Genomic DNA, 14,363 nt, shown 5'->3' with positions numbered 1-14,363 from the left:
TGCAGACACAGAGGTAAGTTGAAGGGTATTTTGTTTTTCCTTTTGAGATTCGGTTTCGTTGGGCAAATTTGCATGCAGGTAGAAGAAGATTCAAGGACAACATCAAGCGAGCATTCAAGAGTTGAAATATCAAATTAGAGGAAGCATTGCAGCGGGACATCCTTTGAAGACATGACAACCATCCGTATATTGTGAAGAAGTGTCAAGGCCAAGAGTCATCATTGTAAAGTTGTAAAAGAGTCATTTGTAAAAGTGTCATCAATGGAAGAGTCATTATTGTAAAAGAATCAATTTGCCTAGAGTCGAAAAGGCATTGTTGGGAGGTATAGGAGTCTTTGTTGGGATGATGTCATGGTCGAGTTGCAGGTCATAGTGTGATTGGGTGTTTGGTCAAAATCATTGTAAATCATATTGTATCGTGGATCATTGTCCCTGGTACGAGAATCCACACTCTTGTCTCATTTTAGCCATTAGAGGGTGGCAGGGAGGTGCTAGGCTGGTGTATGAAGTCGCCTACAAGTTGGAGCTTGTGAACACTTCAAGGTGGTAGGTTGGTCTAGGATGTTGGGGCATCCATTCAGTTGACTACTGATTCACCCCCCCCTCAGTATTTCCAACACATCGGATGTGTTCTAGTCACGAGATTTGGTGGAGAGGCTAGAATACATGAGATCTCCAAAGCCTAGAAATTGATTCTGGAAATTCCACCTAGAGATGGCTTAATTAGATTATTAACCTATTTTTTAATGTTTCCTAAGTCTAAACTTAGGAAAACTGGTTAATTAATCAAAATTAATTAAGTCAAGGTGAGAATTCTCTAGAAACTCACACAAATCGACTTCGATATGATCCTGGCCGTTGATTAAGTTTTAATCTTGGTCGTTGGAGGTCCAAGAGAGGATTATAAGAATGGGCACTAGAGAATACACTTGAGAAGTTCGATTTCCTTAGCAGTTCGATTTCTAGAGAGAAGCAGCAGTTGTCGGAGAGCCAGAGATCGAATAAGAGATAGAGAGGGGTAGGGACAACGAGTCCAGAGGAAAGTTTTTCCAGATTTGGAGAGTCAGCAGCAGAAGGGCCGTATTTCCTAGTGGAGCTATGCAAAAGGCTTTAGAGGGAGATCGATTTTGCTGAAGGAGAGAGAAATTCACTTATTGTTGCTCCATAAATTCTCTAAGAGGCCAAGCGAATTTCTCCCAGAGGCAAAGTTAGCCAGGACGCCATTTTTCCTTGTAGTTTTGAGCTTAACGAGTTAGGGTTTGCGTAGAGGTTCACGTAGAGGCTGTACAACTGGCCAGATTTGTCAGTTGTTGGAGCAGGATCAGGTGTGGTGTTTTGGTATTTGCCTCAAATATTTCGGCCAATTATTTTTCTTTTTGGATTGCTAGTTGGGCATTCATAGATTGTACTTAGATTTCATTATTGCATAATAATAAAACCCTTAGCTGCTGCATTGATTTTCCCAAGTTGGGTTTTTCCATGGGCTTTTGTCCAAAAGTAAGTGTGTCAATTTTTATGTGCGTGTTAGCATATTTCTCAATTTCTAGCGCTATTCATTTTCTGTAGAATTTTATTTGTGAAGGTTACTGTGTGTTTAACTCGATGTGGTTGTAGCAATAAACTGAATAATTAATTTATCAGTTAGAAGAATTAATACCGGTTGATGCAATTGGATTTCAGCGTCTTGAAATCTTCACACTATATCTTTTTGAAACGCTGACTTGGTGGAGGAGGAAGGTCTTTGGTCTAGGGTCTTGGTCTATCTCATTTTGAATCACTGAAGGAAGAGTTCTTGATTGGGTTTTCCCCTATATAGGGTTTTATCCCTGGCTGAGTGCCTATATCTAGAGTCCTTGATCTTCGTGTTTTGGTTTTGGTAATTGCTTGATGAACTAAGATAAAAGAACATAAAGAAGTTAATAATAACATAATAATATCACAAGTAATTGTCAATATAAGAAAATCTTTCTGCCTTTACAATTTTCTAACACAAATCTCCCTCTTGTTGGGGAATCAATTGATATTTCAAATGTCAATGATCCAACCTGATCTATATATATCACTTGTGTTGGGTTCTAATTATATTCTTCAAATCTTTGAAAGAATTCTGCGAACATTTTTTATACCGGGGGAATTAATTCTTGCTACAATTGACTCAGAGACATTTTTCAAATAAACCATTCAGGCTAGTAGGAAAACTGGCTTTGATACCACTGTAATATTCTCTTTATTTATTTATTTAAATTCTAAGAAATTTTTCTGTAAATTTTCTTTAGAAAGAAAAAGCGCAATAATTTTTATCGAGAATTTAACAAATTTATATAAATTATAGAGCCATTAATCACAAATCTTGTAGAAAAATTCCACTGCAAAGCCCAACTACTTAAATTTTGAGAGGGAAATTACTTCCAAATTTATTTTGAAAGGAAACTTGACAAATAGATAAGCCGGAGTAATTTGGTACTCTTTAGAAACCTCTTCTGGCTGGACACCTTTTGTTGAGAAACCTCTTCTATTGATAACTGCTTGTGAATGCTTTTTACTTCTTAGATTAGGATCTTCTTTTACTTATGTTATTATAGTGTTATTCTTCATCAAACAACTACCAATGCATAAACCATAAAGAGACAAGAGACACAGAATATAGGCTATCAGCCAGGGCCAAAACCTCTCCTACTTGAGAGGAAAACCTAAACAAATTCTTCTTCTTATAGAAACTCCAATTGACGAATACCAAGACCAAGACCCTTGACCTATTTGATACTCCAAGACCAAGACACAAGTTTCCTTTCACTGCTTCTCTTTCACACCCAAGTCAACAGTTGATCCAATTGCTTGTCTTCTTTATACTTCGACTATACTTCAGATTTTCGGTCCTTGGTTCAGCACTGCACTCCTTGTCTCTATTTTAGAAACCCTAGCACATGTGTTTGACCAACTTTGACCCTTTATCTTCCTCGCTCTAGAAAGAGACTTTCTTCCTTCAACTCGGCTACCTTTTGGCTTGATTTCTTCCTGAATTCGTTTGCCTTAGAGGTCTGTAATATTTTCGGCCTTTCCTGCAGCAGATGATCCTTCTCTCCTTCGCACCTGTGACAGTAAAACAGCCCTAAAAATGACCCAAAAAACCTTTTCTCTTCCTTGCTTCTTCTCGCTAGCTATGAGGCTCTCTTTTGGATGATTCTTGCACTTCCTGCTACAGAGTTTTTCTTCACCGAAATTATGTCTCTGAAATGGAGCTGAGCTGCCCTATTTATAGTTGTTTGCCCATGAGAATAAGCCGACATGGCATTGAATTAGGCTGACGTGTCTTTTGGAGAGGTTTCATCACTTTATTTAAAGTCGACTTGCTAGGAGATGCTTGTGCTCGTCTTGGAGGGCTATTTGACACTTTCATTGACTCATATACAAATGTAACATGCCCAAGAAGGGCCCTTCATACATGACATTGACTCAATTTGATTTTATGACCAATCCTAAGGGCTCACAATGGGAGCCATTACTAAAAAAAATAAAATTCCTTGCTCATGAAACCCATGAGACAAAATTCAAGAGTTACAATAATATATATTTTTTTCTTTACATCAATTACATAAAATCACAATTACACATGCCATTATGAAGACCGAACCTAGTTACACTTTTCAACACCTTTGTCTACGAATTTGTTTTGCTTCAGCTTCTAACAAAATGCTTCAAAACCTCATCCTTCCTCGCTAACCGCCAATGAAGAACCTGAAGTGGTTCTCCCTCTTGACTAGCTAGGGTGGATGTTTCACCACCGAAACTAATTGCCACCAACTACGGTGTATAGTTCCAACACCGAAACTAAGATTTCCACAAGGGTTTCCCCTCACACAATAAGCTACTAGAGCTCCCAAAATAGTTATCAAATATCAATAACCAATCATGTCCTTGAATGAACTCTAATCTTTCTTTTATAATTTTTCCCCATCCAAATACCATGGGTCATCAAAATACCATAGATTTTCTCTTTATAACCCTTTTTAATGTAATTAGTCATTTCACTTTTTAATATTCTTTTTTTCTCAGTGAAAATGAACAATTAAATCGATTTTCTTGGAAAGGGACATTACACACATACTTGTAAATACAGAAACAGTTGATGGGAATCAATCCCGAGTCCACAATAAACTATTGATGGTAAATGAAAAACTTTATTTCTGGTGCTTAGCTCAAAGAAAAATGGAGGCCTCCTTTTCTCTCAAACCCCGTTTTCTATATTTCGAAAATCAGTTAAAATAGTCAAATTTTTGGTTATAAAGCACACTGTCCACGACATTGGCAATTTTATCCAAAAAATCATGATTTTTTTTCGGTGATAATATTGCTGGCGTACCCACATCGGGATAGATCATGATGCCAGTGATATTATCACAACATTTGCAACACTGGAAAATATGGAGATTCAAATATCCATTTTATTATTGCTAGAAACATGTCTGAACATGTAGAGACAACCTGTTGATCCACTATTTTCTGCTTTTATACATGAAGACGGCAAATCTTCTAGATAGTTACATATTAAAGCTAAATGTTCTGTGGCACTTGGTCCGTTAGTGTAGCCATATAGCCCTCTTCTAGCACCCCTTAATTGTTTCTCTAGAATAGACTTTTCTGAGAAATGGCCTTATTTTATGAAATCTTTGATAGATATCCTGATATGCATTTTCATTCAGTTTTCATTATTAATTATCACCAACACACTCAATTTTACGGACAAGCATGAAAATTGTAGTCCTTTAATTTCAGTTTTAATCCTTGCATGAGTAGCTTTGTTGTGTTGTAAATATCATAATATGTGCAACAATTTAACTGTTTCTTCCTCAAAACAGGAAAACGTTTTGAAGGAGTACCTAAATTATAAATTTAAGCAGCCATATCAGCAGGCTTTCTATTACAGTTCATTACTGATAAATCATCGCATGTGGCAAAGGAATGAATTCCTTGAGGTTCTTCCCCAGATTGAAGCAGATAACCTTCTGAAATTTATCCCACGGGTAACTTCACAGACATTCTTTGAATGCTATGTTTCAGGTTTGGTTCATTATCCTTGGTATTTGGATCTTTTCATTTTTACACTTGAGAGGGGAAAGATGGATTTTGTGTTATATATGATTATATCTTCTTCTGCATTAGGTAATATGACATCAAAGGAAGCTGAGTTCCTGGTTCAGGATATTGAAGAGTCTTTTTTTAAGGGCCCTGTAGCTCCAAGCAAGCCACTTTTTCCATCTCAGCACGTGGAAGAGAGAATTGTCAGACTAGATTCTCGCACAAATCATTATTATCCTGTTGAGGGCCTAAGTGAAAAAGATGAGAATTCTTCACTGCTTCATTACATTCAGGTAAATCTTCAAAACGCACTTTTGACTTATGCAGTCACCACTTAATACCTTTTTTGAGGTTTACTTTGAAGAATTTATGAACAGATTTACAGTTGAAAATTTTGTCATATATTAATATATCTTATATGCTATTCTTTAGTGTCAGAATATAGTAGCTGATTTCCATTGAGTATGATTGTTTACAAGTGCTTCGGTGAAAATCAAAGATTTAAAATAGGTTCAATATCCCTCCAGACAGAAGTCATTAGTATCCTGTTGAGGATCTACGTGAAAAAGATGAAAATTCTGCACTACTTCATTACATTCAAGCAGATCTTGAGAACACACTTTTATTTATGGAATCACCCTTCATTTCTTTGTTCTGTTGTTTTTCTTTCAAGAATGGATGAACAGATCTAGAATTGAGAGATTTTGTTAATCTATTAATGGATTTTATATGTTAGTTAATACTGTCGTGATAGCTGATTCCCATGAAGTATGACTGTTCATAAGTTATTGGGTGAAAAGAAAATGTTCAATATAGGTTCAATTTTCCTTCTTTTGCTTTGTCTTTTCAATTTTCTGATTTTGCTGTCGATTCATTTTAGATTTCTTTAAAATTTTACCTAGTTTAATTTAGTTGTTTGTATATGCATGTATTTTTATATAATTTTATTGTGTTACTGTTTTCCATATCCAACCGTGATTTTTATCTTTCTATCTGCAATATTTAAGATATTCTAGGTGCAAAGGCACGTGATTATATAAAATTCTAAACAGTACCTGTTTGAAACTTGTGAAGCTTGAACAAGATGACTCCAAGATGAATGTTCAGCTAGATCTTTTCATTCTAAGTGCCAAGCAAGCAGCCTTTCATCAGCTTAGATCTGTTGAGCAGCTTGGATATATTGTTGTACTGATGACACGGTAATTGGATCCGTAGAGTTTTTCAATTATTTTTTCAGTTTTTGTTCTGATAACTGTTTTTGTGCCAGTGCTAACTTCAGTGTGTCTCATAACTTTCTTCATCAAAATATTTCTAAATTTAATGGCATAGCCTTTTACAACTTGCTTTCTGAGACAGAAATGATTCTGGTGTTCGAGGAGCACAATTCATTATTCAATCCACTGTCAAGGTATTTTAGTGGCCTCAAATAGATGTGCTGCCTGAGTCATATCTACTGTTTATGTAACTAGAAATTCTTTCCAAATATCATGCTTGTGTTCAATCTATATTTCTTGAATTTTCATGTTTCAATTTTGATTTTGCTCGTACAAAATTCACAGGACCCTGCGCAGCTTGATCTGAGAGTTGAGGCATTTCTCAAAATGTTTGAGAGCAAACTATATGCTATGTCAGATGATGAGTTTAAGGTAAACGTCTTCAGCTATGACAGGCTATCTGCTCTCTTCAAATCTAAACTATAGAAACAATGAAAACTACACTGATATCTTTTCTCGAGTCTCTAGCATATATCTCATAACGAATGTTGCTGGTATTTATGGATTGTTGAGACACTCTCTGGTATCCTTACATGAGTAAACTCTGATCATTCTTGGAATCTCGTTAAATATCGGGAAAAAATAATTGTATATGGATGCATTTAATGAATACAACTTCACAAATTGGAATTTAGGGTATGATACATTGAGATCTCATTTAGTTATCTTCTATGTAATCTTTTGAGTCTTCACTGTGCTTATTACAGATAAGTTATTGCTGAATCTAGCATAACAGGTAATTGTAAGTGTTATTTTATATGGGCTGTCCTAAAATAAATTGAGTTAATCCAATATTGCTTATACAGGTAAACTACATGAGGCTTTGTTTGATATATTTGGAGTGAAAACATGATAACAAAAATGAACTAGGATTTGGCAACTTTGTGTAATGTCCCTTTCCAAAGCATAATAGTGGAGGGGATCGACTTAGTAGCCTTACTAGGTTCCCGTAGGCTATAGTCGGGATAAAAGGGGATCAGCTGGTTTAATGTCATCATATTTAAAAGGTAGCATTTAATAATTAAATAAAAAGTGGTAAGTCACTTGATAAAAATAAAGTGACCGATGGTATTTCTAGCCATCCATGGTATTTAGAGAGGAGGAGATAATGATAAAAAGAAAGGAGGAGGTTCAAGGAGGACATGTGTGGATGATTTGAGAATTGAATTTGGAGCTCTAGTAGGTTACTGTGTGAGGGGAAACCCTTGTGGGGATCCTAGTTTTGGTGGTGAAACTATCCACCCTAGATGGTGGTGATTAGTTTCTGTGGTGAAACATCCACACTAGTTAGTCAAGAAGGAGAAATCATTGGTGTTCATCAGAAAAGAAGGATCAGAGATCAGAGACTGAAGGAAGAGACTAGTTGTAGTAGTGTGCAAGGAGGCCAAGTTAGCAGCGATTCGCACCACATGAAGGAGGCATGAATTGACAGAGAAGGAGAGTCAATTTACTTCGCAGAAAATAAGGCCGAAATGTTTGCCAGAGATCGATTTTGCAAAGGACCGAATTGTGGATACCTGGAAGGGCCGAATTGTGGAGGCTGAATTATTCTGGAGTTGTGGAGGATGAGTTAAGAGGGACGAGTTTCTTTCCCAAGGGCATAGTCACCTACGGAGACAAATAAATAGTTGGGCTGTTGAGAAGCCTTGCACTGGGTCGATTTATTGCAGAAGAATGGAAAGTGAACTTCCAAAATTCGACTTGCCGAGGTAATTTCCGAATAAAGCTGAGTTGTTCCAGCCAAATCGTAATTTCTAAAGAGGCGGAATTGGAGCTAGTCAAATTTGCCAAAGGATCTGTAGCCAATTCGAGCCAAAGAATTCCCAGAGGGAGGCTGCATTATCTCCAATGGTCTTGTTGACCACTTAGTGTCAACTACCCCTTGAGAAAAGTACAATGCAGAGCAGTCAGAATTTTTTTCAGATTTCGTCATCATCATGCAGCTTCTAGTCGTCATAATGTGATCCAAATTCTGTAACCCTATGGGCCATTATGTAAGAATGATTCTAGTATGTTTATAAATCCATGTAATAAGCCTATGATTTTTACCAAAGAGTTTCACTCTAGGGATTTTTTTTTCCTCCACTAATTATCTGTGTTTTTAAACATTTATAATTGGCAGAGTTTTCTCTCGTACATGCCACAAAGCTAGAGTGGAGTTCAATGGTGAGGTCTTAGGTGAGTCCCAGCGTATAAAGTCTATGTAAATTATCATACTATATCATCTGTAAGTGTTGTAGAATTTGGTTGAGTCTAGAGGTCATAATTTTTGTCAAAATGCCCCTTCTAATGGGATGTCTATGTAAAATTTGATGTAAAAAGTGTTGTCTATAGAGGTTCTAGGGGGGTGTGAGTACTCAAAATTGTACCTCAACTCCTAAAACTTCTATTTAAACACTTTGGGGGTGGAAAAATAATTAAAAAGGGAATGTGCAATTTCCCAAAAAGGGATAAAATTGAAAGTTGAGAAAAGTCTCATTTCCAAGATAGAAAAGTCTCATTTCCAAGGTAGAAAATTCCCACAAAAAAATTGTTGGGCTAGAAAAAAAAATATTTTCTTAGGGGAAATTGAATTTTTTGGTCTAGGTGGTTATTTTTAATGAGGGAATTTCAAGGAAAATATTTTTGAAGATATTCCAGTGGTCCAAGTTTAAAACCACCCCAGGGTCAAATATTGGTCCATCCAACTCATCAATCAAGGAAGTCGATTTTTTCTATGGATCTATGTAGCAGTAATCAAGGGGTCGAATTATATTGAGGAGGATCAAGCCATGGATCAAGTCAACTAGCCATTTTTTCCACTTGGAGGTTTTCACACTCTCATTTTTCTATATAAGGAAGCTCTAAGCTCCTCATTTACATCGTAAAAAATATTGAACTCTTAGTCAAGTGAAGCTCTACTACTTTTGTAATATTTTTTCTGAGCAATAAAATAAAGTCTTTGGGGCAAAACTATGGTGTTACTCGTCAGTTATATGGTAATATCTTTCTGATCTATTGTGCTTCATGTTCCACTAGTGTTTTAATTGTGTTATTTACATTAGCTCTTGAAGATTCATTGGTGTATAGTTACCTTGCATCATTATCTAGATCTGGAGAAACACTTTAGGATTGAGTAGATCTATTGGTTTTTAGTTAAACCCTTAGACTCCTCTTCCACTATGCTATCCAAATCTTTGTGGATCTAACAAATATTTTTTAACTGTAGAAAATAATATTGTTGATAAATTCTTGGATACTTGGGGACAATTTTGGTTGAATTAATGAACTATTTAGGGCATAGAAGCCGACGAACCCATAGTGAGTCATCTAAAGATTTATCATTCGAAATAAGAAAGGGGTTTTCTTACCATTTTCTCTAGATCGAATTCTATCTATCTTTAAAATCTTTCAAAAAATATTCTAGAGTGTTAAATGGATAGATCTGCTTTTTGAAGAGCTTATTATTGTAAATTTGTAAATAAATATTGTATATATATTTTCCTAACCTTGTCTATAATTTCTATCTATTTTGTATATATTTGTTGGGTTTTCTTGAGCTTTTCTGTGCAAATCTGAAGAGAAGGAATCGATTTTGGTTTGGATCTAGTTGTATATATTTTGCGAGATTGATCCCATTGAAGACTTGAAGGAAAATTGTTTTTGAAGCCAAGATCACCCTTCTAGCCTAGACGGCTAGGGTTTTGAGGGAAACAAAGAATTTTTTGACGCCTTCTACCCTTTCTCTTATGGATACAAGGGTTTGGAGGCCTATTTTGGATCCAGATCGAATTCTCTCCAAGGGTTCTCACTCCATATAATTTTTTGTAAGATTTTTTTTTGAGGGGTTTCACTTGGGTTTTGTTACTTTCTCTTTCCAGATCTCATTTTATGGTAGGCGCTAGCCTTGGAAGGCTTGTTTTCGTATATATCAAGGGTTTGATTCATAATTTGTGGCTCAAATAATTTTTTGAGACATTTTCTTGAGGGTCGCTAGCATTTCTGGTCTCTTTCTCTAGGCTGCAAGCCCTCTAGGGCTTTAACTTTTTTTCCCTTCATTTTATATACTAACCCTTATCAATATTGCAGAGATTCAACGAAATTTTGAGAGGGTTTCACCAAAACTTTTGGGCATAGAATCAATTTCATAGATTCTTATTCTCATTTGCAAATTTTTTGAAGAGGGCGAATATCATTAGAGCCTTTTTGTCAATGCCGAGAGCTCCTAGAGGAGCTATCTCTTTGATTGGTGCGAAGAACTGATTCGTGTGGGAAGACCAATTTTTTTTTGAAGAATTTTGAGCCTTCATCCTTAAACAAACATAAAAAGTTAAATAAAATTCAAATAAAAGTTAGAGTAATTTTTTGAGCAAGCCGTAAGGTCTTGGAGGCCCTTCCTTCACCTAGGTCGTCAACATTCAGTGACTAGCATCCATCCTTGTTGAAGGCCGAGAGTTCTTGGAGGGTTAGATCAGTTGTTTGGAGTGTTTGCAATCATAATCATACACTGATCTGATTTGACTTTGTATCCTGAGGAGATTGTGTTGTGAAATTATTTCATCATTGTAATTCTCCTTGAGTTGAAAAGTCCTTTCTCTTTGTCAAAAGGACTTATTCTTTTGTAATATAATAGAAAAAGATGTCGAGGGAGCTTGGGACCTCAATCCCATGGTATCCCACCTCCTAATTTAAAAGGGAGGGCTTCTCTTTCTCTTTCGCTTTCTCTTAGTCTTTAGATCTAACTTACTAACATGTCTCTCTTGCATTTCTAGTTTCATTGTTATCACAATTTAGATATGATCTCTTAAGTTGCATTGGCTATTTGATCTATTGCATTTGGAATATTTATTGTCTTTGTTTCACTTGCAATTGAAGATTTAAAGTAGTCTCTCTAATATCTTGTTAGCAATCTCATTTACCATCATTCGCTTGTGCTTTTATTGTATAACTTTACTTGTTTCCATTGTCTAATATAAGTAAAGACATATAAGAACCATTTCCTGTTAAAGGCATTTGGGACATTGCCCTAACATTTTATCTAATTGCATCTCTCTATTGTTTCATTGAGTAACATTCTACTTCCTTCATTTAATCATTGTTGTAAGCTAAACATCTTGTGTTTTAAATCTTGATTATAAGTGGATTGGCTTTTCCTTTATTGAAGCATTATTGTCGTTGGATCTCATTTAAGCATTTGCATCCTAGATCTAGATTTGCATTCTTAAAATTTACTTCCAATCATAAGCTTGGTTGATAGAGAGTTAGGATAGAGAGTTAGGATCACTTTCTTCATATCCAATTCGAGAAGCTTGACCCTTAAACATCAGTTAAAATAAGTGACCTTGCAATTCTCTAGCGGCCAAGCCCTTGTAGGAATGAAGGCACTTGGGTTTTTAGAAGTCCTGGGTAGGTATCATTAAAGAGGCCTTAGCCTATTTCGCCAACACTTCTCCCAGCAACCTTGTTCTAAGACTTGCTTCAATAATTTAGGAGAAGGCTTTCACCCTTAGAATAGGCATATAATTAAAATTAACCAAGATCTTTTATTTATTTATTTTGCATTTCAATTGATTATCATAAATTGGATTGTGGGCTCATTTCATACTTGCAAATCTTACATTGTTGTACTTGTCATTTTCAAGTCTATTGTCTCTGGAATAATCCTGTGTATATTGCAAGCCTATCTCTCATTGCTAATCTCCAATTGTTTTAATCTTTTGATCTCTTATACTAAATTCGTCTTGCAACATTGCTTATCTTATAACTTGAGATATAGCTTATTATTGTGCAAGTACGTTAGTTCATATTTTGAGCATTGTAATTAAGGCACGAGTCTCTCTTTCTTTATCATTTTAAGTGTCTCCTTAATCTAATTGAAACTATTTTTAACACTTACATTGCTCATTAATAATCACACTTTCCAATTAACTTTAAATGAAGTTGTCTAGATAAGTAATTGTCTTTCCCTTAGTCTCATAGAACTTGTTGTTCCAACAAGTTTTCCCCTTTCATTTACGTTTAGGGACTTCCCCCCATAGCTTGTCTAGGAGAGAGCTTAAACGAAGTGAGTAGGGAATAGAGGACAACCCCTACTTAGAGCATTGCACCTTAGGTGTACACTTTGGGCGACAACATTTTCTGGCACCATTGCCAGGGACCATGTTTGGTTCTCGATGTTTGACTAACTTTTTCTTTTAGCATATTGGAATTTTGGAATTAGATTTCTGTTTGAGTGGTGACTCCACTTACTAGAGCGTATACTAGAAGGCATCCTAGCTTGGTTAATCCTACTCCAGATCCTGAAAGGACTTTTAGAGTTTGATTAAAAAGGCTCTCTTCTCATAGGCTTCTTGTTAATCTCAGACATGAAGGTCTCTCTGATATCCATTTACTTTTTCAGGGTCAAGCACAACAAGATCCCATGGATAATTTGTTTGCCCCCTGTAATTTCACTAACATTTAAGGTTATCCACATGATATTCCAAAAAAAGGCCATTGATAAGTTGCCTTCTTTTCAGGGCAATATTGCAGTTAGGGCTAGTGATCACCTTAAGAAGTTTAATCTGTGTAGGAAAGTGGTGCACTACTGCTAATTATAATCATGAAAATATAATCTCTGGAAGATGATGCTATGGATTGGTTTCACGATTTTCCTAATAATTCTTTTGATTCTTTGCAAGCTATTATCAACGCCTTTAAAAATAGATATGGGAATAAGAAAGAAGAAAGATATTTGCTTAGCACTATTAGTAATATAAAGAAGGAGAATGAGGCCATAAGAGAATTCAATAAGAGGTCTAATGATATTGCAAGGGATTTACCTCAAGATTATAAATCGTTTGAGAAGTCTCTTTTGGTATATTATATCAATGCATTCCCCATTGATCCTTCTTATGAGTTATGGAACGCTACGCCTAATGATGTGAAGGTTGCCCAAACTTTGGCCAAAGAGATGGAAAAATGTACGAGAGTGTCTGGGAAGTTTGAGATTCCAGGTTTTTCTAGGGGTCATCTTAAAAATAAATCAAAAGATAAAAAAGTGAAAGATCGTATTAAGCAATTGAAACAACTTATTAAAGATATGAAAGTTGATCACGTACATTAGATAAGCGCCCTTCAAAATTGTAATGTTCCTAATAGGAAATTAACATTGAATAACCAAAGACATGCAATAAATATAACACATAAAAACTTCAGTAAACATCCATAAGACAGAAAACACTCATCAACGCCAAAATGGCCAATTTTTATTAATATTCAGTTGTTGGAGTACAATAGAAAATAGAAAGAGTGCACCTGGGCTTCCACAAGGCAAGCTACAAGCTTCAGGTGATCAATATGTCAATGCCCAACTGTTGTAGAAATTCATCCTCTAGAATTCTATGCTGGCCCAATTTTTCTGCACTACTGGTTGTCTTGGGACCCTGATCCAACCCATCAAATCTGCCCATAAAGTTTTGTAAAATTAGGACTGGAATCCTTGCCAAAACTCCAAAAAAACCTAGAAAGGGTTTGCTCTGGTTTTGACCCTCAAAATTTGGCTCCAAATAGCTTGGCCCTTCTCCACAACCAGAAATTATCACTTGTAGCAGAGAATGATGTTTGTTGCTCCCAAAATCCCAAGAAACTCCCCCCAATGTTCCTCCGACCAAAATTTGGGCAACATAGCTCCTCAATCCTTTGCCCAAGACTCCACTCACTTGACACCCACAAATGGCTGCGTAGGCCTGTAGCCTGTACGTGATGATGCAGTCTCTAGTATCTACGCCCAACAATTTCGTCTTGTGTGAGGGACTCACTCTCCACCTGCAAATCCTCCTCCTTAACTCAAAATTTTGCCAAGAAACATCCCAACAACAATACAACCTCTAGCTCCGGCACCAATCTCCCTCTATGAGTGTGTGGCGCTCCCTATTGCGTCCCAACTGAACCAAACTGGTGTAGTGTTGTGTGATGCGTCTCTCCTAGCGTCCAAATAAGATCGAAATCCTGCCTAGGGTGGCACTCAAGGTCCACCAAAGAGAAGGTTGAGCT

The 14,363-nt window shown here is 36.2% G+C and overlaps 1 protein-coding gene across 1 annotated transcript in view; it reads left to right on the top strand.

Annotated features, from left to right (window-relative positions):
• LOC149154063 (insulin-degrading enzyme-like 1, peroxisomal) overlaps positions 1-14,363 on the top strand; it is a 474,120-nt gene that overhangs the window by 403,551 nt on the left and 56,206 nt on the right. Inside the window, exons 20-24 of the mRNA XM_089445838.1 lie at positions 4,857-5,058; positions 5,161-5,369; positions 6,151-6,275; positions 6,433-6,484; positions 6,636-6,722. Of these exons, the coding sequence (XP_089301964.1) occupies positions 4,857-5,058; positions 5,161-5,369; positions 6,151-6,275; positions 6,433-6,484; positions 6,636-6,722 (675 nt within the window). The remainder of the gene's footprint in view (positions 1-4,856; positions 5,059-5,160; positions 5,370-6,150; positions 6,276-6,432; positions 6,485-6,635; positions 6,723-14,363) is intronic.

This window comes from Pinus tabuliformis, chromosome 9 (assembly GCF_031772625.1).
Source record: "Pinus tabuliformis cultivar Carrire ecotype Pingquan chromosome 9, CPIR1, whole genome shotgun sequence".
Lineage (NCBI taxonomy): Eukaryota > Viridiplantae > Streptophyta > Pinopsida > Pinales > Pinaceae > Pinus > Pinus tabuliformis.
This window is presented reverse-complemented; position numbering and strand designations above follow the sequence as displayed.